Genomic DNA, 23,143 nt, shown 5'->3' on the forward strand with positions numbered 1-23,143 from the left:
ATTAATGTTAGCATGAGAAACATAAAAATTAGTTCTACGTAGCGAGATATGATTTACGTAAAATTAGTACTATGAAGCGAGGTATGATATGCGTAATTTAGTTTTATGTAGCGAGATCCGCTACACGCTCTCCTGAAGCTGTACCTTGTATGACTTCCCATCCTTTGTTCCCATCATGATTTATTTTGCCTCAGATTTCTCCGGATGAAACTTATGAAACTTCCGGAGTAACCAATCATCTGACCACTCCCGCATTCTCTTGAGATCATTCTACAGTGTTTGAACGGCGTCTGCTCTATCACTTCGGCAAACACCTTCGCGTCATCGGCGCAGATTTTGACCATGTTAGTGCAGCAACTCGGCAGGTCGTTAATGTAAATGACGAAAAGGAGGGGGCCCAAAACTGATCCCTGAGGCGCTCCACTAGTGACTGGTGCCTGAGTCGATCTCTCTCCATTAAAAACAACGCACTGTGTTCTGCCAGATAGGAAGGTCTGGATCCAGCTCAATACTTTGCCTTGGATACCAAGTGATGAAACTTTGGACAGCAGTCTTCGGTGGGGCAGAGTCAAAGGCTTTCATAGAGTCGGTATAAATCACATCAATGCTGCCTTCCGCGTCTAGGATCTCAGTCCATATGTCTATGAGCTACATGAGCTGCGTGACACAAGATCTCCCGCTGACAAAGCCATGTTGATGCTGGCTGATCAGACCATTCATCTCCAAGTGGTCCATGATCTTCCTTCTTACAATGGTCTCCATAACCTTGCACAGGATCCAAGTCAAGCTCACAGGCCTGTAGTTCCCTGGTTGCATGCAACTCCCCTTCTTGAAAATTGGAGTCACCGTTGCCATCTTCCAATCCCCCGGCACTTGGCCGGAAGCAAGCGAGATATTGAATAAGTGGGCCACCCGAGTTGCTAGAATATCTGCTGCGTGGGCCAGAATCAGCGGATTCAGCTCATCAGGGCCTGCCGCCTTGCTTGTATTAGTTTGCCAGGATTTTTCTGACATCTTCATGAGTGATTTCAAAATCGTCTAGGGCCTCACGGTAAGTATACTCATGTGTGCCAGGCACAGGTACGTCAACTTCAAAAGTGAATACCCTCTGGAAGTATTTATTCAGCAGCTCTGCCTTTTCCTTATCATTTTTTGTTCTGGAGCCATCTTCTCTCTTCAAGTCCGTCACGCCCAGTCTTGTTGCAGTCTTAGATTTCACGTAATACCAGAAGGCTCTGGGGTTTTTCTTTGAGCTCTCTGCGATTGACTTCTCTAGTCGTTTTCTTGCCCCGGCGGCATTCGTTTGACGCTTTTTTCCTGACTCTCAGATATGCAGTATAGTCTTCACCTGTTCTAGTCTTAAGCCACCTACTAAACAGTCTGTGCTTTCTTCTAACACTCTCTAAGGTACCACTATATATTCCACTTTTTACATTGTGACCTCCTTGAGACTACTTTTGGCACAGCCTTATCAACAGCTACTTGAAGACTGTCTGGCCCTGTGCAAGCTCTGCCCACTTTCCGGTCAATGTCCGGGTAATTAAAATCACCAAGTATAAGAAGAACCCTATCCTTTTGCTCACTGACCTCACAAAGGGTACAGTTCAGTTCTTTGTTGTTTTCCGGTGTTGAGTTGATACTTCTGTACACAAAGCACAGGATAAATGGCTCGCCATTTGCTCTCTTACATTCCACAAGAATAACCTCTTCAAAGTTTCTGCTCATATCCTCCCACAGCACCGGCTTGAAATCCTTTGATATATACACACAGATGCCTCTTGGTCCAGTTTCTTGGTTATGGAATAGTTCATATCCCGGCAGGCTGAGCTCGCATTCCTGCATGGAGAATCTAGAATTTTTAGGCTTCACTTCGGTTAACCCGACGAAAGTAGGCTTGTACAGATCCACCATGGCTTCCAGCTCCGACTTCTTATTACTGAGCGATTCCACATTACTGTATACATATATACACTGCCTGTTGGGTTCAGCCTTGTCTTGTAATGAATCTGTCTTGATTTTGAAGCTATATACATTGGCATCATCCCTTGTTAGTGGTTGCCCTGTTTTCGGCTTGGCAATTCGGTTGGGCCCACATTAACTACCGTGCCCCTTCGTCTGTTCCAGACTGCTTGATCGTCCCCGTCCGCTTTCGCCCGCTCCCTCCTGCGCTTCAGCTCTAAAAAAGTAATTGCTCCTTTTCCCTTTCTTGGGGTGTCATGTCCCTCCGCATTGGAACTTTCTTGGCTAGTGTATTGTCTGCATCTTTGGTAGCAAGTTTGAAGGCCTTCAGTGTGACATCCCTCTCTGCTTCCAAGCCGAAGGACAACCTGACTGGCCTTGGTCTATTTAGTATAGTATGGTATAGTATCTTCGGCATTGAAGAATAGGCCTGGATAGGCCTATCGCCGATTCTTGTACTTTTCTTGACTAGACTGGCCTTTTTATCAAATCTTTTTAACGGACGGTAGATTTAAAATCGCTTCTAGATATCAGTTGTTCCGTAGGGTACGAGGCATTTCAAGACTAAACATATGCTCCTGCATGGCCTTGTCTAGTCTGTTCTTGAAGGCGTTCGTACTCGGAGCGTCAACAATATCTTCAGGGAGGCTGTTCCGCATGTCGGTGACTCGAAGCGAGAAGAAATGTTGTCGCATGGATGTGTTACAACGCAGTCTTTTTAGTTTATAGCTGTGACCCCTGGTGTTGGTTCATGTATTAAATTCTAGTAATCCTTCTGGGACCTTGGACAAACCATGAGTATACTTGTATACTTCAATGAGGTCACCACGCAGGCGACAATTACAGAGACTGGGAAGCTTCATAATCTTAATAATTTTTCATAAGACTTGCCCTTCAAGCCTGGAAATATCCTTGTTGCACGTCTTTGAACACTCTCAACTAAATTTTTGTTCTTTTCGAGTCTCGGTGACCACACAACGTTTCCAAACTCTGGGTTTGGGCGCACGACAGAGGTGAACAACAGCTTCATCATTTCTATATCTAGGTACTCGTCGGAGCGTCTGATCAGCCCAAGCAGTTTATTGGATTTATTAACTTGCGTTTCAATATGCCTAGAAAATTTAGCTCCTTGTCGGCACAAACTCCAAGATCTTTTTCCACGCAAGACTTCTCAATCATAACCTTCTCGTTGCAACCGTGTCTTCTCATGCTGTAAGCTTGCTGTTCATTGTTCTTGCCGAAGTGAAGTACTTTACACTTGTCAGCATTGAAACGCAGCTGCCACGCATCAGCCCAGTTAACGAAACTATCAAGATCAATTTGCAGTTGAATTTTATTAGACGCATCCTTAACTGTATTATAAACTTTTGTGTCATCGGCATACATGGAGCATACGCTTGACACTACTTCTGGTAGATCGTTTATACAAGCGATAAACAAAACAGGCCCAAGAACGCTCCGTTGCGGTACGCCACTGCGCACAGTTACCCAGTCTGATACGGTTCCGATAATGCTGAACGTTGTCTTCTGCCTACTAGGAAATTCCTGATCCATTGGAGTACATTTCCCTCTATTCCCAAAGAATTCACATTACGTAACAGTCGCTCATGCGGAACACTATCAAATGCCTTGGCAAAATCGAGGTACAGTGCATCCACTGGCACCCTTTCGTCCAGCAGGCGAGTCAAATTATTCAAGGTAGACAGGAGATTAGGGGTGCATGATCTGCCAGCAATATAACCATGCTGGCAGTCTGATAGAAGATGGTTAACAGTCAAGTGATCGATAATCCTAGCTGTCACAACCGATTCCATCACCTGACACACAACACTTGCGAGACTAACAGGACGGTAGTTACCGGGGTTACTTCTGTCACCTTTTTTGAAAAGGGATGTCACTTAGGCTTTTTTCCAGTCAGCCGGCAAAGTCCCTTCGATTAAGGTTTTTCGAAAATATACTGTTAAAGGGCCGACCAGGACGGTTGCTAATTCGTTGAGTAATCTATTGTGGAAACCGTCTAATCCAGATGAATTGTTAGGATTAAGGGAGACCAAGCGCTCAAGAACCTCCTCAGTCGCTCCTCAATAGCTGGAATACTGTTCAAGTCCTCAGCTGTGAAGATGCTGCTAAAGAACTGATTTAGAACATTGTCCTTGCCCTCCTCAGAAGATATCTTCCGTTGATTTACATTCAAATCAGCAATACCGTCCCTCGTCTTACGCTTCGAGCTAGCACACAAAAGAAGGCTTTCGGGTTCTTTTTTGAGTTTTTGGCAACATCTTTTAAAAGTTTTTGACTGCGGTGCGACAAGCTTTTTCAGCTTGAATTTCAGCGACAAGCTTTTTCAGCATGGACGTTATATTCAGCATCGCCATGAGTTCGTAAATAACGTTTGTAGGCTTCCTTCTTTGCCTTTAGCTTTGCTTTAACCGTATTGTACATCCACTGTATTTTTCTAACTCCACCGAGCTTTATCTTAGGTACACACGAATCAAGTGCAGACATAACTATGTTCTTGATGAATGACAAAGACTCCGCCACATTAATGTTCATAATACAGTCCGAAATGTTTGCTGCACTCACTGATTCACGAAGTTTAACATAGTCGCCTTTCGAAAAGTTGAAACGTTCATGCTTCCGAGGAGTCTCTTCTGTATAGCACTTAATACTGAAAAAATGACTGGTGGTGACTTTTGCCCAACGGAGCCTCGTGGCGAAGCTCTTCTACCATTGATTCTTCACTAGTAAACACTAGGTCAAGAGTATTTGGAGCCTGATTATCTCTAAACTGGGTTGGCTTTGTGATGTGCTGGTATAAAAATCAGTCTCTCACAGACTCCATGAACAAGGATGAAGGGTGATTGTCATCACTTGGAGAGGATTCATCTGCCCAGTCTATTTTTGGATGGTTAAATTCACTAATGAGTAACGTAAGCGACCTGCTTAAATTCATGCTTGGTAGATGACTGTTCATTACTTTATCGTTATCAGATGAACTGTTAGGTGATCTATACTGGACACCTATTAGGAGGCTATCCCTGCTTTTTAGAGAAAGCTCACACCACACTGATTCTCTAGCTGATTGGTGCTTTGCTGATAACTTAACTTGCTGAGCCCCATAAAAGGTTCTAACCCGCAGAGCTACACCTCTACTACACTACTCTTAGTTTAAATTATGAAAGCAATCAAAACCTGGCAACTGAAATTCAACTGGTAAAATTCCGCCCCCCCCCTCGTGATTTTTAGGGTTTCTCTGTAATACAAATAATGTCAATACACTCGTCCTCAATCACAGTTAATAGTTCATTTCTTTTGTTCAAAACAGAATCAGAGTTCGTGTAGAAACATTTCAAAACTTGTTGTGCACTTCCATCTTGAAGTATGAGTAAACTTTTCACCTCATTTACAGAACTGGATTAATGTACATGATTTCCACTATTTAATTGTCTTCCATCTCTATTGACTGTCGGCGAGCGGTCGGAGTCCTCGTGATCTTGAATGTTGTTGACATGATTTTCCGTGCTTTTGTGTCTGTTTCGCTCCTGCCATTTCTTGCGGAAATCCACCCTCTCTAAAGGGGTGGAATCCTTCTTCACAAAACAGACTCGAATTCAACAGTTTCTCCTATTTTTTCGCTGCTTTCAGCACGCTCCAAACCTGGGCCGGATCCATCACAGTCACCAATAAAGGTCTGCAGGCGTTAGCAACAGCATTCATGGAGCGCAGCCTCTTGCATAAATCAATATCAACCGGTGTGCTTAGTGCTTTAGTTCAAGTCTGCCACATACTTATTGTCGGCCATCACTCGTTTGTTCGTCTCAGATGCGGTGTTTTCGGGAATGCCGAACCAAACACGGTTGCACTTCCTACGTTCTCTGTCTAGTAATTCACTGGAGCTTTCGCTAGCAATTTCGGCTATGACATCGTTGTGATTCTTCAATTCCATATTTTCAAAATTTTCTGTATTTTTCCGTTGAGCTCTCTCTTCGATCAGCTCTTTGCGCAACGAGCTCAGTTCATTACTCAAAGAGCCAACTAAATTACACAACGTGCTCATCTCTTTCCGGTAATGGTTTTCCATTTCAGCTCGAAATGCTGCGAACAGAGTGAACCACTTCTATTCTATCTGCTTCTCGTTTTTTCTGGCAATGAGAGTCTGTTTTTCGCAGTCGCTACAGAACCAGTGAAACTACTCTGTTTTCTGCAGGAAAGAATATTCTTCAGAGCTCAGCTTCGCGCAACGGATGCAAATGAAATCCTCGTAGTGTTCACAGATGACCATCTGGGGCAGTATTATCAAAACTTCGTAACTTTTTGTACTTCCGACAAAAAACTTACGTGTTACGTAAGTATACCCTAATTTTGGCATTATCAAAACATTCGTACGTAAAACTTGGCTAAAAGCGTATTATCAAAACCATCTGGCCAACTGACCAATAAGAGGCTTTAGATTTGTTTACATTCTGTGAACTTCGATGGCGGGAATCGATGCCTTCGATGGTATCGACTTTCGAATGCTGTCTGTCGGTATTGCTCCTTGTTGACCCAGAAAAAGCCGTTCTAAAATAGTTGTGAACTCTTTTTAATAAACAGCGTGAGTTGAAGAAGAAATCTGTGTACGGAGCTAAAAATTATGGTTGGCAGAGATATAAAGTACCGACTAGAAGGAATGATTGAATTGAATTTTTGAAAGTGAATGAAAAAGGTTTTGAAAAAAAAAGAATTGAATTTTTTCCAAGAGCACTGTTTAGCACGATCACATATTTTGATCGTGCAGATGTTGCACGATCAAGTAGTGGAGCCATCACAAGTAGAGCCATCATTCTATGCGCGTATAATCCGCGCTGTCGGATTATTAACAAAATTCTATAACAAGTCAAGGTGTTGCTACTTGCTAGTAAATCAATAGTACCCTATCGCTTCAGCAGACACACTAAACTTTTGCGGAACTCCACTTACGACATCTCCGAGCAGGCATACAGATACGTTACGTATCTTCCCGCGCAAATGTTTTGATAATACCACCTCTAGAGTTACGTCATCAAGTCAGCACTTACGCCACTCGTAAGTTGATTTTGCGTACTCACGAAGTTTTGATAATACGGCCCCTGATCATCTCTCAACGAGGTCTCTGCAGAAAATGAAGCATCTTCAACTACGCATTGCGATCTTCTGTTCGATTTTTGCAGTGTATCTTGTTTCGAAGAACCGCATTCTTTTTTAACAATCTTGTTTGCTTTCTTCCCAGCCTACGAAATATCTTCTTTCTTAATTGTTTAATAATTTCCGGGTTCCTTCACTGAGATTTAGCTAGGATCTCTCACATCAATAAATCACCGGAAACAATGAATCACCGGAAATAATAAATCACCGGATAGGGAGCGCAGCCGTGGGTAACAAAATTGACTCGTAAACAGGCCCTGGGCCCAACGCCAACCATCACCATGTAATATCACACAGAGCCTCAGATCAATGAGCTGTGGGTAACTCCGTCTAACAGTAAATCCGCTTTGCACAACACAACCACTGCTTCACAGCGCCGGAGCACAATTGGCCGGAGCGCAACAGGCCCAACCGCAACAGGCGGCGCATTACGTTAGGAGTAGCTGTTGCGGTAGGGCCTGCTGCGCTCCGGCCAGTTGTGCTCTGGCCTGTGACTGAACGGCGCTGTTGTAGTGGGCGCTTTGTGTCAAAAGCCGTGAAGATACCCGGCTGCGTTACGCACTCGGGAAGGTATATGAATCGCACTGTGGACATGGGCTATGCTGACCTCTAGCTATCCACCCCCACAAATCATGGGGATCTTTCTACTAAAACCAGCGCGGCCGCCTGATTGCGACTTCAGAGATAAAACCTAATACTGGCAAACACAGGAGCACCCACACATATCAGCCCAACCGGTACACTCACACACATTGACCTAATCATCTTAAAACCAACCTTGGTTCCCTCCCTTATCTGGGAACAAGCCCTTGACCCATACCACAGTGACCATTTCCCCCTCAAAATAAACATAAATCGTACAAATATACCCCCTTCTCCCAGGCCCAGATGGATCCTAGACAAAGCTGGCTGGGCAGCCTTTCAAAGATATGTAGACCTCCCGCAAGCATTCATTTCCCCTTCCGAGGCATGCAGTTCAGTATAGGGCTGCTTGCCGACAGCGTATGCTCAGGCAGTCTTCACCTCTACTAACCCCAGGAAACAAAAGCCAACTCACTTTTGGCGGATTCCGGAGTGTAATGCAACTCTCATTGCCAAAAGAAAGGCCCTAGTACTTTACCGACGGAAGTTAGGCTCCATCCACTTATGGATAAACTTCAAAAGCACAGCTGCACTGTTTCGATACACAGTCTTTCAGGTTTGACAGAAAAGGTGGCAAAATTTGTTTAATCACTGACATACACATCAACTACAATCAAAACCTGGAATAAAATCCGTCGACTTAAGCAGCACCCTTATAGTATAGTATAGTATCTTCGGCATTAAAGAGTAGGCCTGGATAGGCCTGTCGCCGATTCTTGTGCTGTTCTTGACTAGACTGGCCTTTTGATCAGATCTTTTCAACTGACGGTAGATTTAAAATCGATTCTAGATATCAGTTGTTCCGTACTGAGCCATCTGATGTTATAAACAGCCATCATCCTAGATGTTGGGAATAGACTCCTTACAAATCCAGTAGAACTAGCAAACGCACTAGCTGGACCATCCAGCCCATTACAGGACCATCCAGCCCATCCCCCCAAATAACAAAACTTCATAAAACCCGAAATATGCCCTTGGAAATAAACCTCACACTCTGATAAAACAGTGACTTTACCATAACAGACCTTAAGCGAGCTATAAACACTACACGCCCTGACGCCCATCAGCACTCGCTCCCTGGGGGTGGATAGCTAGAGGTCAGCATAGCCCAACTCCACAGTGCGATTCATATACCTTCCCGAGCGTAACGCAGCCGGGCATCTTCACGGTTTTTGACACAAAGCGCTCACCACAACAGCACCGTTCAGTCACAGGCCGGAGCGCATACAGGCCGGAGCACAACTGGCCCTACCGCAACAGCTACTCCTAACGTAACGTAACCTAACCTAACCTGCGCCGCCTGTTGCGGTAGGGCATGTTGCGCTCCGGCCAGTTGGGCTCCGGCTCTGTGAAGCAGTGGCTGTGTTGTGCAAAGCGGATTTACTGTTAGCCGGAGTTACCCCCAGCATATTGATCTGAGGCTATGTGTAGCTATTGCATGCTGATGTTTGGCATTGGGCCCCGGGCCTGTTTACGAGTCAATTTTTTTACCCACGGCTGCGCTCCCGGCCCTGGCACCATACCACCCTCATTCTTTACGCACTTCCCACAGACGCCACAAAAAACGATTACTAGGTTTCTACAACTACATCTGGGCAACAGGAGTCCCCCATCAATGGCACTTGTCTCACATTGTCGAGGCCCATTCAATAAATAAATTAAATAGAAATAAAGCCGTCAGTGGCCACTAGGCATTTACTTATGATCGTGTCTTAATAATTATTGTCATTAGAAAGGATAAATAAAACTGAATCAAAGAACAAAAATAATAATTGAAACAAGCTATCAATGAATACAAAAAAACAATAAATAACAAAACAAAACCGTGCGATTTCTTTGGGCCGACTAACTATTTTCAATAATGATCAAAGAAAGTTCTTATATCGGAGCCTTTCTGCACATACAAAACGAAAACATAAAAATTAGAACTAATGAAATAAATAAACTAATGAACGCAGAAATATAGCACGGACGACATATGATACATGAATAATTATAACTACAAATATGGACTAAAAGATAAATGAAAACTTCACTTAAACACCAGGGCACTGTCAACACTGAAAATAAATACGACTACCACGTACCTCTGTGGTGGAATCGCACAAACGAATGGCAAGATTTAGGATATTTCTACGCGAGGTCACGTCAGTGGTGACTAAAAACCTTAAAGAGAAATTATTTATCTAATATTAACAATAACACAAGTCCCCTTACAACATTTTTCCCTCCTAAAAGCCCAAGAAGCCACCCACAAAGCCATTCATATCGCCCCATAGCACTCAAAAATAGCATTTGCAAACTATTTGAAAAAATTGTAGGTTTTCGCCTCAGATGCTTCCTCGAGCGTATATCACTCATTGACCAAAACCATGCAGAGTGTCTTTCGAACTCGACACTCCACGCTAGACGCCCTTACTCTCCTGTAGTCAAAAATCAAGATATCAGGCATAGTCTCATCCTGGACAAACCAACCATCGCTGTCTTACTGGATTTCACTTGTGCATTCGACTTGGTGTGAGCGTGACGTGCCGGATAGCTCCAAAAAACATGGAAATGACGGGCAGAATGCTCACATTCATTGGTGGCTTCCTACAACACAGACGAATACAAGTAAGATAACATAATACATTGTCCACATAGCACCCAGCAACAAGTAAGATAACATAATACATTGTCCACATAGCACCCAGCAACCTCTGGTGTCCCACAAGGCTCATTACGAAGCCCACTACTATTTTCGATAATGATAAATGGCATTTTAATGACATTTTTAACACATCTGACATCAAATACTCACTCTTCGCTGATAATTGTGCATTTTGGACCACCAACTCCTTAACCCTGTGTACCAAAGCACTCCAAACGGCTCTCAAGAACATAACAGCATGGAAGATGGCAGCATCCAAATCCAAAGCAATGCTCTTTTGCAACAAGACACGACCACAAAAACCAACACAGTTTCTTGCAAACCAGCCATTAGAATTTATAAACACTCGCCGTTTCCTTGGCATAAGACTGGACCGCCGCCTTACCTATTGCCAACACATCCATGAACTGAAATAAAGGTGCCAACGAGCACTCTGCCTCCTCACAGTAGTCTCTGCCAACAAATGGGGAGCAGACCTTAGGACACTCCGACACCTTTATAAATCCCTAATGTGACGTCGTTCGTCACTCGTCAGATTAAACGCACTAAGTTTTCTTATCCTCATCTATTCTTTCTTCAAATCTTCACTCATCCCTGCGTTCACTCCTCAAGTGCGTGGAAAATATCGCAAAGATCAACGAAATTATAACCATGTGAACGCAGCGAGCCCTCAAGAGGTTCAGGCGTTCCTCACAGCGTCAGTGTGTGTCCACAGCTCGAGCGAGTAATGTGTTGCTCCACGAGCCCTTTAATATATGTTGCTATAGCTCATTAGGCTTATATTTCTCTATCGTTCGCTAATGTGTATGATTCTAGAATTGGAAATGCCATGTTCATGTCATTGAGTGAATATTATAGTCGTTACTGTAAGTAACGCTGCGTTACTTATAGCCGCCGACATTGTTGGCGGCCATTATAACGAACATTTGCTAATGGGCTCCTACATCATAGTGATAGTTGATATGTATTTTCTAGTATGAATTCGTCTAGGAGTAATTATTTTGAAATGATTATTTGTCGCATAACTGGATGTACTGATTTGATATTTTTTATGCTATTTGCCTCGCCATTGCCGTTATAATCATTCGAATGTTATGTAGCAATGTAAGAGAGACGCCGTTCCGTTTTCTTCGATTCAGTCATAAAGAAAATTTTTGCGGGAAACTACTTTGTTCCCGGCCTCGTCTACACGGCATCCCTGCAGACTTGTGATTCATTACATCTCTTTTAATATGAAGCATTTTAGGTAACTTTAAGATATTGTCATCTAAACTTAACCTTCTACCTTATGATCTCAGGTACCGTAATCGTAGGCCAAGCCCAACCACAGCCGTTGGCACTAGAACAGTAAGCAAGCCCAACCCCACGTTGGCACTATTATCGGAATCGAATCCCAACCTAGCGTTGACGCTATAACTGTAATTGAAGCCCAACTCAGCGTTGGCAAATTTAAGCATAAGAAATTAAATGTCAAGATTAGGTATATCTGGCCTAACTCATCGAGGCTCGGAAATCTTAAACGTAATTATCGTCAACTTTGTCGTCTCTTCTTCTCGCCTGCCAAAACCACCTCGTGTGAGTAACAAATGAAATATCGCGGCCATGCCGACATAAACAATTCCTGTCATCAGTGTCATGTCAGTTGTAATTTTGTTATCGAAAAGTCAAATAAGAACGTTCATCTATTCTATAACGTTTAGTACTAAACAATGTCTAAAGTCTAAATAATGTGAGTCTACTTCCTGCTTAGTTTAAGTTTCATGTATGTCTATCTCGACCTATTAACTCATATTAAATCTTATTTTCAGCTTACGTCACTCAGCTTACGTCACTCAAGTATATGAAATAAACGGGAGAAAAAGCAAGTCAACTTTTCCCTACCCCGTTGAGCCCGCACACGTTTGTGTCACCTAATCCGCTCACAACGAGACTACGGCTTCTTCCTGTTAATCTCTTCGGCACCAATCACCTTGACCATCTTTAACAGAATCCAAACGCAGCAAGCCGGATCATCCTAGCACACTAGTCAAATCTCTGAAAACAGAAGCAGACCGACAACCCTTATCTCTACGCCGACGATATCTTCTCACATCATATGCCACTCGCGTTCTGCTCATTCAAGACCACCCAGTCTCAGAAATGATACTGGATATAAAAGGAAACATAAAATATATATTTCATATTTTTAGCACAATATTTTTCCATCTGACACCGCTTTGACATGAAGGTTCATATCATCATCTTATATTTACCCTAACAAAACTGTAACTTATCATTCATTATATTTACCGCAATGAATATGCCAGACGCAGCAGACACGCGCCCTCCATCCAGCTGCCTGGCACATAAATGATTGTTGTTCTCACGGGAAGAGCGCAAGGCGCTTTACGAATGTGTGCTTCTGCACACACAGTCGCCGCATCAAACCCTCAACTTGTATCTGGTTGGTAGTACATTATGCACAGTTCACATTGCAGGTTAGCAGCACAACTCAAATTGTACCACCATTATAAATATTTCATATTAATTTCCAATATTACGAATGATGTTTCTTATTTGCTAGCCCGCTCAACTTTAAATTATAGAGTCAGTCCGCATCATAATATTATTATATTATGAAATAAAAATATCAATATATCATATTATGAAATAAAACTATTTTCAGGATTCTTAATATTAAAACAACTTGAAAGCATACATATCCATGAACCTTCCATGATAGGTATTTTAACCGCACCTTTCCTATTAGAGTTGTCCCAATTATCCATTAGCCTTCATCATTCCAAGACATCGAGTTACGTATTCTTCTCTTAAGTCAAACTGTTAGTTTCCGTGTTTTTTAAATTTTTTATTTATCACACGACGCATGAATTGTTCAATTGAAAGCACGCTCACGAGTAATAGCGATCATTGCAATCAATTTTCTTATACCAAGTGACGGAAATCAACGACAGCGAAGACGAATAGGGCTAAACTATATGCCGTATTCTGCCTCTGTCAGCAAACTGCTCAGGTCGAGTTTTTTTTCATCACACGGTGCAAGTATCACTTAATAAGAATCACTTTCTTGCATATAATAATATCGTTCAATGTATTCAATTTTCTTACAGACAGTGACTGAAATCAAAGACAGCTGGGAGGAAAAGATCTGAAGTGTATTCTGTATATTGCCTCTTTTATCTGTCAGCGCTTATTTTTTATCCCACAGTCCAAGTATCGCTTAATAAGAAACGCACTCATGCGTAAAATAATATACATCGTTCACTGAATTTAGTATCTACAGCCAGTGCCGGAAATCAACGACAGTAAAGACGAAGTCGCAGTACGTCAACAACAACGCCATTTAAATGTCGCAGACAAGTGTACGACTGTACAACAGCAGCTACCGGCAGCAAGACCCTCAATGAGGTATCACAGGGCACTGACCTTATCTTTCATCAGGACTATGATGTAAACCTCAAGGACTAAGTTAAGTCAGGATCAAGTTAAAATAATTGTCATTTTAGTAATTGTGAGAGGCTTCATGACTAAATTGGACCTTTTTTGTAGGTAGATCAGGAATGGTTTGGACTGACATATTATGACCATGTGCATTCAACGGGTCAAACATTGTATCCTCAGGCTGGGTGTCAGGGTGACAATGCGCCAGTACCCACAATACTGGTGAAGAAACATTTTCATGAACATCAAAGTGAAGTTCCTCCATGTTCTGCATGCACACTTGCACAGTCAGCTAATATGAATATAGTTGGACCACATTTGAGTTTTCTGGAGAGAAGTAAGTCATGATACTTTTTACTGCGCCGGCATCACTTGGCAGCCTGGCAAAAATATTGGCTTAGGGTCACTATGACCAATGGATAGTAACTTGATGTCATCCCCGAGTCGAACTGTGCTGAATTGACCTTTGAAAAAGCAGGCTGTCATTATTCAAATAATTCGCAAATGATTCTGACATAGCAAATGTTTTCTGATGAGGCTGGTATGTCACACATATGCGAAGGTCAAAAAGTGACTGTGAAAAGACGCATTCAGAAGGAACTCCGTTGCCCAAGTTATTTGTGATGACCCGCGCGTTCAATTGGCTATGTGTTTAGTAGTACAACGGAAGCTTTATAAGTTGAAAATATTAGTCCCCTTGTTTAATTCTTTTACCTTCGCCTAATCTCAAAACTAACTCCAAAATACCCATAAATTTGTCATTTAAGAATATTCACCTTTTAATTGGTCAAAGATAATTGGGTTTGACAAATGCCTGTAAATCAGACCATGCATAATCCAAATTGGACAGTGACACGTGGCTCTCGATTATGTGGTGAACCTTTTCTCTTAGGGCTGACATAGAAATAACCCCTATCACCGCTTTCGAATCTTTATGGACATTGTACTCATTTGCCCAATGTCGTACAAAGCCAGAAGAATTGTTAAAAATTCACCAGCCGAGAACGACGGAACGTGTCTTCGCTCGTGTATCTGCCGTATGACGTGGCCTCCTCACGGAGAACATACGGTGATTTTTGTATAGGTACAACAGTCTGATAAAAGAAAGGAACTCTCTATCCAATATACAAATAGTTCTCTTTAAGTTGGAGTTCGGCATTTCAGCATGGACTCCAAGCAACTTTCCCGTTTTTTTTCAGAATCGACATTGCACGTACCGGAACAAAAACGAGATTTTTCTAACATGCTGAACTGAACTTCAAAACATTCAACTGAAACTTAACTCGCTCAACCTTCCCCAAGTTTTAACATAACAGACACAAAATTACCAGCATGAGCTATGAACAACCATCTCAGCCTTTGCCATAAAATATTATATATGCCATCTACCTCCAAACTAATTACAAATCCGTTTAAGCATAATTTCACGATTGTTGACTACCAACCCAGCTCGGTACACCAAAGCAGCACGTCTTACAAGGGTCTTTGGAATCTTACCACCCATAAATTCTGATGAACTTGCCTCTGTGGCGCGGCAGGAAATCATTCGAACTTCATTTCAGCGGGAACTTATGCTTGAGAGTGCTAACATGAATAGTTACTTCCAGAATATTTAAGAATCTTCTGTTTGTAAAATTGCCATCTTTACAAGTACGTTAGATACAAACAGGCTGTAACAGATTGAAAACAATATGACTAAGATCAATTGAAAGGAGTAGGAAGCAAAATCTCCGCACTTAATTCTGTATTGGGTCACGTGACCTAAGAGGGGTTGTGAGGATACCTCAGCGTTGGTTACTATTAGGCTTCGTTGTGCATGGAGGTCAGATGATCTGGATTCTTTCAATACGACACGACTTAGTTACATGGAAGACCAAGAAGATTCAGAGCCACGGGTCGAGCAAATCGAATATCATACAAACCAGTAACAGAAATGCTAGATATAGCAACGCATGGGGTCACACCTGCTGCGATGGCTTCGGTTGAGGTTGGACAAAAAACCTAGTAAATTTTTTCAGAAACAATGCAGTAAAATTACAAACTTAGAAGATGATGGACTTAAAAATGGACTGCTATTTCTAGACTATTTATTTCAAGCGAGAATTGTTCCATCTTCATCCATAAGCAACACTGAAGAATCCGTCCTCTCAAAAATCGTATATATCGGAAGACCTGGCGACTGTTATTACTTTCCATATTAGGCCTGCAAACGTTGATTAGGTCCTTTTCAATTGTTGATTAGGTCCGTCCAATTGTTGATTAGGTCCTTTCAATCATTGATTAGGTCCTTACAATAGTTGATTAGGTCCTGTCAATCGTTGATTAGGTCCTTACAATAGTTGATTAGGTCCTTACAATAGTTTATTTAGGTCCTTTTAATCGTTGATTAGGTCCTTTCAAGCCATTCACAGCACACAGTCGACGAGTCGAGTCCACACAGATTTCTTACTGAGGCTCCACAATTTGGTAGTCTGAGTACTTCTCGTCCACCCTACGACTGACCAGCTTCAATCATGCAGGTTGACATTTCTGAAGCCCCGACGAACAATTAGAAACCCTTGTAGCCTATTGCAGAATTACAGAAGGCGCCGGAAGGTATTTTAGAATTACAGAAATCTTCGGAAACTTTTGCACTTTTACAGAAATTTTCAAAGACTTTTGCGGAATTAAAGAAACCGTCGGAGCTTATTGCAGAATTACATAAACCTGTAGAGACTATTACAGAATTGCAGAATCTCTAAAAACGTAATAAACAATTACAGAACCCATAAAAATATATTTCCTAATTTCAGAAACCCTTAAAGCCTATTGTACACATACAGGAACCCTCGGAGACAATTACAGGCTTACAGAAACCCTTAATTTCAGACTTAAAGAAACCATCGGCACTTATTACAGACTAACGAAAACTCTCAAAGCCTATTGGATACTTACAGAAACCCTCGGAGCCCTGAACGTAGTATGTGTTTATACACTTCTAACTTGAAATTTTTATTCGTAAATGAATGGTTCAAGCCTTTATGTGAATGTGCAATTTTTTAAAGATAATCGACACGGTCATTACAATACGGAATTCTGCTGTCACTGTAACCGTTAGATACGGAAAACCCATTCCACTCCTAGATTTCTCTTGTTCCATTCTGAACAGAAAATAAATGAGCAAACGCTCATAAATATAGAGACTTTGTAAAAATAGTAATGTTTTTGCCCTCGTGTTTGTCATTCTTACTCAATTTGGTCCGGCAAAAGGGCGTATCAGTGCTACGTCCGCTCTCGATCTGCTCGTGACGTGGTTAAAAAAGTGTCATTATTAGGACAATAGGAACCATTCATTTTTCTCAGTGTACCTAAAAACAAATAACTTAATTTTTCTCAAAGCGCAATTCATACTGGACACAAAACTTGTATGATCGCAAGACAGTTTGAACTATTAATTTTCCATTTACCTGTTAGAATAGAATAGAAGTGTCGGCGTTGAAGAAATAGGCCCATGGCCTGTTGCCGATTCTTATACTTTTCGTGACTTAATTCACAAGGGATCCTGCCTTTACAACAACTTGACCCCATACCTGCCCTGCCTACACAACAACTTGACCCCACAATTGCCCTGCCTACACAACAACTTAACCCCACAACTGCCCGGCCTACAAAACAACTTGACTCCATAACTGCCCTGCCTACACAACAACTTGACCCCACAACTGCCCTGCCTACACAACAACTTGACCCCATAACTGCCCTGCCTACACAACAACTTGACCCCACAGCTGCCCTGCCTACACAACAACTTAACCCCACAGCTGCCCTGCCTACACAACAACTTAACCCCACAACTGCCCTGCCTACACAACTTAACCCCATACCTGCCCTGCCTACACAACAACTTTACCCCATAACTGCCCTGCCTACACAACAACTTGACCCCACAACTGCTCTGCCTAATCAATAACTTAACCCCACAACTGCCCTGCCTACACAACAACTTAACCCCACAACTGCCCTGCATACACAATAACTTAACCCCACAACTGCCCTGCCTACACAACTTAACCCCACAACTGCCCTGCCAATCAACTCGACCACACGCTGTGATGGCGGCTAAAGAACCATGCCTCTGGCAACACTAAATCCCATTGGCCCATCTGATGAGCATAGATATACGTCAAAGTACCTTTTCGAAGGGTATTTCTTATTACAAGAATATTGATCCAAGCAAATACACATATTGAAATTCCCTTTGAAGATATCCAAGCTATTGACGGAAATTCGCGCCGAAACGTGTGACCTGCTCACATAGGACCACCAGTTTTAGTTTTTTAACCAGATTTAACTATCAACTGTCACTGAATTCTTCGATAATATAACTAGACGTGAAACTTGACATAATTCTTAAAATGCCTAGCAACTTACGGACCTGGCAACAAGTCCATAAGCTACGTATCTCAATCAATCGTCAGTTGGGAGAGCAGCCGTGCACCACCAATTGTGTGCACCAATAAGCCCTGAATCGAACGCTTTGGATCTCTCCGGACATCCACCAATCAGCCGTGAACCACTCGGCTTTGTCCTCCTCCGGCCTTGCATAGAACCTGCCGTGCACCACCAGGCCGCGGATCGAATATGACTTCCAGGCATCGTTAAATTACGTAATTTTACGTTCACAGCATCTGAGGTTAGGTTTCAGATAGCATAGTTCTGTTCCAAAATTTATCGTCCTTCGACCAGTTGCCGTTCGACCGAGGGCTGGTTCGACCCACGGCCTAGATCCGGACGGCTTGAAGTGTTGAAGGCTACATTCCGGAAGGCAGGAATCATGATGGCCCATTACATTCAGGGCAGTGGTGGTCTTCAGCAGGCGACCCTCGTCAGTTATGGAAAGATCGGGTTCCGAAGGCCGGATCCCTTGTGAATCAAGTCACAAGTACAAGAATCGGCAGCGGGCCATGGGCCTATTTCTTCAGTGCCGACACTTCTATTCTATAAAAACTATTTAGCTTACGCCTAAGCTGCGCCTCCCATGAGACACGTTTATTATGTTAGAGCTCACTCATTCCGCTTGATTTGAAATAATGATAAAGCAATCATGGCGCCTTGCAGTCTATTCAACAACTCGAGAGCCTGTCATCCAATTACCTCTGGCTATTGTAGGAATCTTGTATAGGTTCTTGTATTGGAAAATATTAGGGAAAATTTGTTTCCAGATATGTATGTGAATATTTTGACGTGATGAATGTGAATCAATGAAAGAGAAGATTGTAATGAAATTTAATCAAAAACGACATTTTTACGTAAATGCACTAAATGTGAATACAGAGCGTCATAATAATGTAAATAGACTGAAAGAACTATCACATGATTCTTTAAAGTGGGTCAGGTCACAGTTGAAACGCAACACCTGGTTCTCTTTTTGTCCAAATTTCTATCGTGACTTCATAGAAGCAGGGTACACTTAAGGCGAAAAATATTTTGTATCTAATATTTAAACGCTTTATATACAAGAATAAGATGCATATGCTATGCCTGTCTTATCAGGATTTAAGCTCATTTTTTGATTAAATGGAACTCCCCATATATACATAATTTTTTCAATAGTTTCAAACTATTCACAAGATTGTATAAATATGCGAATTTGAATAGAGTCTAAGCCAGAAACGTATTTAAGAAACATAAAATCGTTTAAGGAGAAATACCATGAATATTTTTGATGACTATTGAGACAAATTCGAGTATCACGGACGCTCAACTCTTTCTAAATATATTGTGTGAACGTAAAAAATGAGTTTAACAGTCACTTCACACGCGACAATTTCGGACGACGTTGACAAATATTAATCATTAAATTAAATATTAATCGCAGCATCACATCCTCAGTCTGATATAAAAGAAGCAAAGGCAAGAAACTTGTTAATCATAATTGGAGCAGAAAGCAAGGCCATTTTCATCAGATTATCTCTCACTTTTTGGAACGCAATTATTAGTAGGATGTTTTAATATCGATTTCGCAGCAATTGAATGGAAAACCAAATTTAGAGTATTTTCTTGTGGGAACGGAAACAATCATAACAGAAGTAAAGCTGCATTTAAATATACGAGTTCATCCCATAAAAGTGAATAAGTTATGCGTGAGTCGCGTCTGGCAATGCATTCATTCATGAAATCAACCCATTCCAGATGTAATCGATGAATTTTACATTGAAAAAATATTATGAACTATATTGTTGCATTAGTACTGAGTGTCGCTTTGTCCGACTAGCTTCAGTTTTATTTATTCAACTTTTTTTTTTGTTTGGCTTATTTCATGTATGGAAAAGAAACTGTGTGGTAAAGAGTTTCTGATTCCATTATTAAAATTTTTTTAGATAACTTGTTATAAGTTGATCCTAACAGGCTGGTCAGGCTTCTAAAAGCCCAACAAGGGTCTCTAGTTTTTATACCTTTTTTACTGAACCTCAAAGAGATCCAGCAGTGAGAACCTACACGAATTTGTGGTTCAGACAGAGTCATAAATTTCTGAGAACAACTTGAATTGCATAGCGTACATTTTTGTTGAGAGTTTGAATCAACTGCGAGTATGTTTGCTGTGGTGAGGTTGCTGTGACAGGTTGTACAGAAAGCTTTAGCATCCAACGGGATGCAATCGAATGGAGAGAAAACCGCTTTACATAACTGGCATCGAGTTCGAAGATCCTGCAAAAATAAACAAATATTTACATTTGCAGTGATAATCAAATGATGCGGAACATAATAGCTTAAAAGTCACTCATTGCCATTTATTCCCAAAATTCCAATACTGATTCGTGAAGTTTCGTATTAACGAATAGAGGAACCATTTTACAAGCATTGCTTTATAAATAGCCATTGAGAGAAGTATTACAGCTACATCCCATAAAATGAACCAGTAACGTTGCGTAAATTTGTTCATTAAAGTTGCTATAGTTTTTTTTTGAAATACAGATGTAAAATGCAGAAAATTCCAATCCTGCGCTGTAACGAAATTTTTTATAAATGTTAAGCACCAACCTACTTTAAAAGCTAAATTTCAGTTTACATAAAAACAAAACAGTTAACGAATAAGCCCCCGTGTTGCTAATTAATTTTAGCCAACTTCATAATCAAAAGACAAACTTGCCATTTGAATAGATATTACCTAAATTTACCTGCCCCTTAGTTGGTAGGTTTCTTACTCACCTGAGTTACTTTTTTGCACCCAATAGGCAGGATCTCTGCTATTTTCACCCATGCGGCCGTACAGCATTGAGGACTGCGCTGGTCGAAGTGCTGGTCCATGCAATCTGCTGCCACGCCTTCACGGCAGAATATGCAGATGGGCGATCCTCCAGATGTTTTCATAGCACAATAATTTAAATGATGAGCCACTTCGTATAGATTTTCACAATAAACTTCAAATTTTTTAGAACATAGTTTGCACACCAAGGTTGATGCGACTTGTACCTGAAAAAAAGACACCAATCAATTATGATAAATGATAATTTTTCATGTTGCAACAATGGGAAACTGGGAAAACGTGTTGAAAAATAATTGCATTAATTGGAAAATGCAAAGATTATATTAACTTTAGTTACGGAAAAATATCCAAATATTAAAACTACCAATACATCAAAAAGCTTGCATAACTGTACCTTGATACCATCTGAGAATTCTTGCCTCAATTCAAGTCTGGAAACCAATACCTGCTCCAGAATATTATCTGAACTTTCTTGAGTGAACTTTCTGAGTGGTAGCAGATGCTGGACGATCTCCGTCATATTACCCACCGTGTATGGTACCCTGGAAGAAAGAAATCTGGTAGAATAATCAATCATGTTTCCAGAACATCATGAATGTAATAGAAGTCAGAGATGAGCTGTCAATAGATGCCAGGCAATAATGAATGTAACATAGGTACAGAGATAAGCTCTCAAAAGAAGCTAGAACGTAATGAATGTGACGCAGGTCAAATATAACCTATGAATAGAGGCCAAAACATGGTGAATACAACACATGTCAGAGATATGCTATCAATGCTCGCCAGAACATGATGAATGTAAGGCAGGTCAGAGATAAGCTACCAATAGATATATAGAGCCAAGATATTATCTATTGATAAACTCATAAATCATCTATAAATTTCTTGAAATGATTTGAAATTCATTTGACAGAGATGAGCTCTCAAGTTCACTGACCAATAAAAACCATATTAACTACCTAGTAAAAAAACATTAAAGGATGTCAACATCAAACTCAAATAACGTGTTCTACAGATTTCAATGAAATTAAATATTGTAGTATTCAATTTTAATAAAGAATATATAATATAATGATACACTTGTAAAAATGTCTAATTCTAGAGCAAAGCACAATGTATGCATACATGTTGAATATACAAGACCAAGAGATTTATGTAAATATTCGAGACAAATACTCACTCAAAATCACAATGTTGACAAATATATTTGACATCATAATCCAAGAATTTAGCTGGTTCTTCTGCCTTTAGAATTTGAGACCTTTTATCCATAAGCAATGTTGGGATATCATCTGCTTCAATAGCTTCAGGTGGAGTCCTTGAACCGAGCCGTTCACAACAACTGACTGGCAAATAAAAATGATCCTTTGCTTCCCAAACCTTTAAATCCTGGTCATCAAATGCTAAGTGTGATGTATAGTCACTTTCACAATCCTTTGGAACTTGGTAATCAAATGCCAAGAGCGAATTATTGTCAGTGTTCTTGTGTAGGGTGTCATAGGAAAGAGATAATTCTTCATCTGCATCACAATGTGTAATTGGATCGAATCCTAGAAACGCAGAAGGATGTGGGAGCTCAGAAAATAATTCATTGCTTGTTTCAAGATCTTGGAAACTGTTTAACAGAGGAGTGATGCATTCTCTATGATACTTATCTTTCTCATGGAATGCTGTGACTGCAGACTGGCTAGAGATCTTCAGGATTTCATCAGCATTGTCCAACCCGTCACACCAATTCCCACAATTGTTTGTTAGAATGTCATCATCTTCTGGGAAACTCGACAATGTCTCCTTGTCTAATTTCTTTGTTTTAAAATTTATTAAACTTCCTTTTTCTTCGAAATCATATAATTTCAATCTAATTCCTGGTAAGATATTCTCATAAGTGTTATCCTTTTTCGCAATATATTCAAGAGCTTGTTGGCACTTTCTGATTACTTGTATGCTTCCCTTGTCTGACTGCCCATCATGCTCATTAGAAAATGTGCTCAGCTCATTCAAGGTTTTTCTGATCTTTGAGACCCAGGCTGATATTGAAGTAG

At 41.1% G+C, this 23,143-nt stretch overlaps 1 protein-coding gene across 1 annotated transcript; it reads right to left on the minus strand.

Annotated features, from left to right (window-relative positions):
- Positions 1-19,729: 19,729 nt before the first annotated feature.
- On the minus strand, positions 19,730-22,713 carry LOC125178227. Its single transcript, XM_047881483.1, has 4 exons — positions 22,282-22,713; positions 21,496-21,643; positions 21,044-21,307; positions 19,730-20,542 (listed from the first exon to the last, which is right to left on the minus strand). Exons 1-4 carry the CDS (start codon positions 22,371-22,373, stop codon positions 20,147-20,149), a joined length of 900 nt encoding a protein of 299 aa, XP_047737439.1. The 5' UTR covers positions 22,374-22,713; the 3' UTR covers positions 19,730-20,146.
- Positions 22,714-23,143: the final 430 nt, after the last annotated feature.

This window comes from Hyalella azteca, unplaced genomic scaffold (genome assembly GCF_000764305.2).
Source record: "Hyalella azteca isolate HAZT.00-mixed unplaced genomic scaffold, Hazt_2.0.2 contig8071, whole genome shotgun sequence".
NCBI classification, from domain to species: domain Eukaryota; kingdom Metazoa; phylum Arthropoda; class Malacostraca; order Amphipoda; family Hyalellidae; genus Hyalella; species Hyalella azteca.

Excerpts from the sequence above, each read along its gene's own strand:
- LOC125178227 (XM_047881483.1), bottom strand. The coding sequence starts at position 22,373 with ATGGATAAAAGGTCTCAAATTCTAAAGGCAGAAGAACCAGCTAAATTC. Across the intron at positions 21,644-22,281 it reads TGTCAACATTGTGATTTTGA|GGTACCATACACGGTGGGTA; the intron begins GTGAGTATTTGT and ends TCTTTCTTCCAG. Across the intron at positions 21,308-21,495 it reads AATTCTCAGATGGTATCAAG|GTACAAGTCGCATCAACCTT; the intron begins GTACAGTTATGC and ends TCTTTTTTTCAG.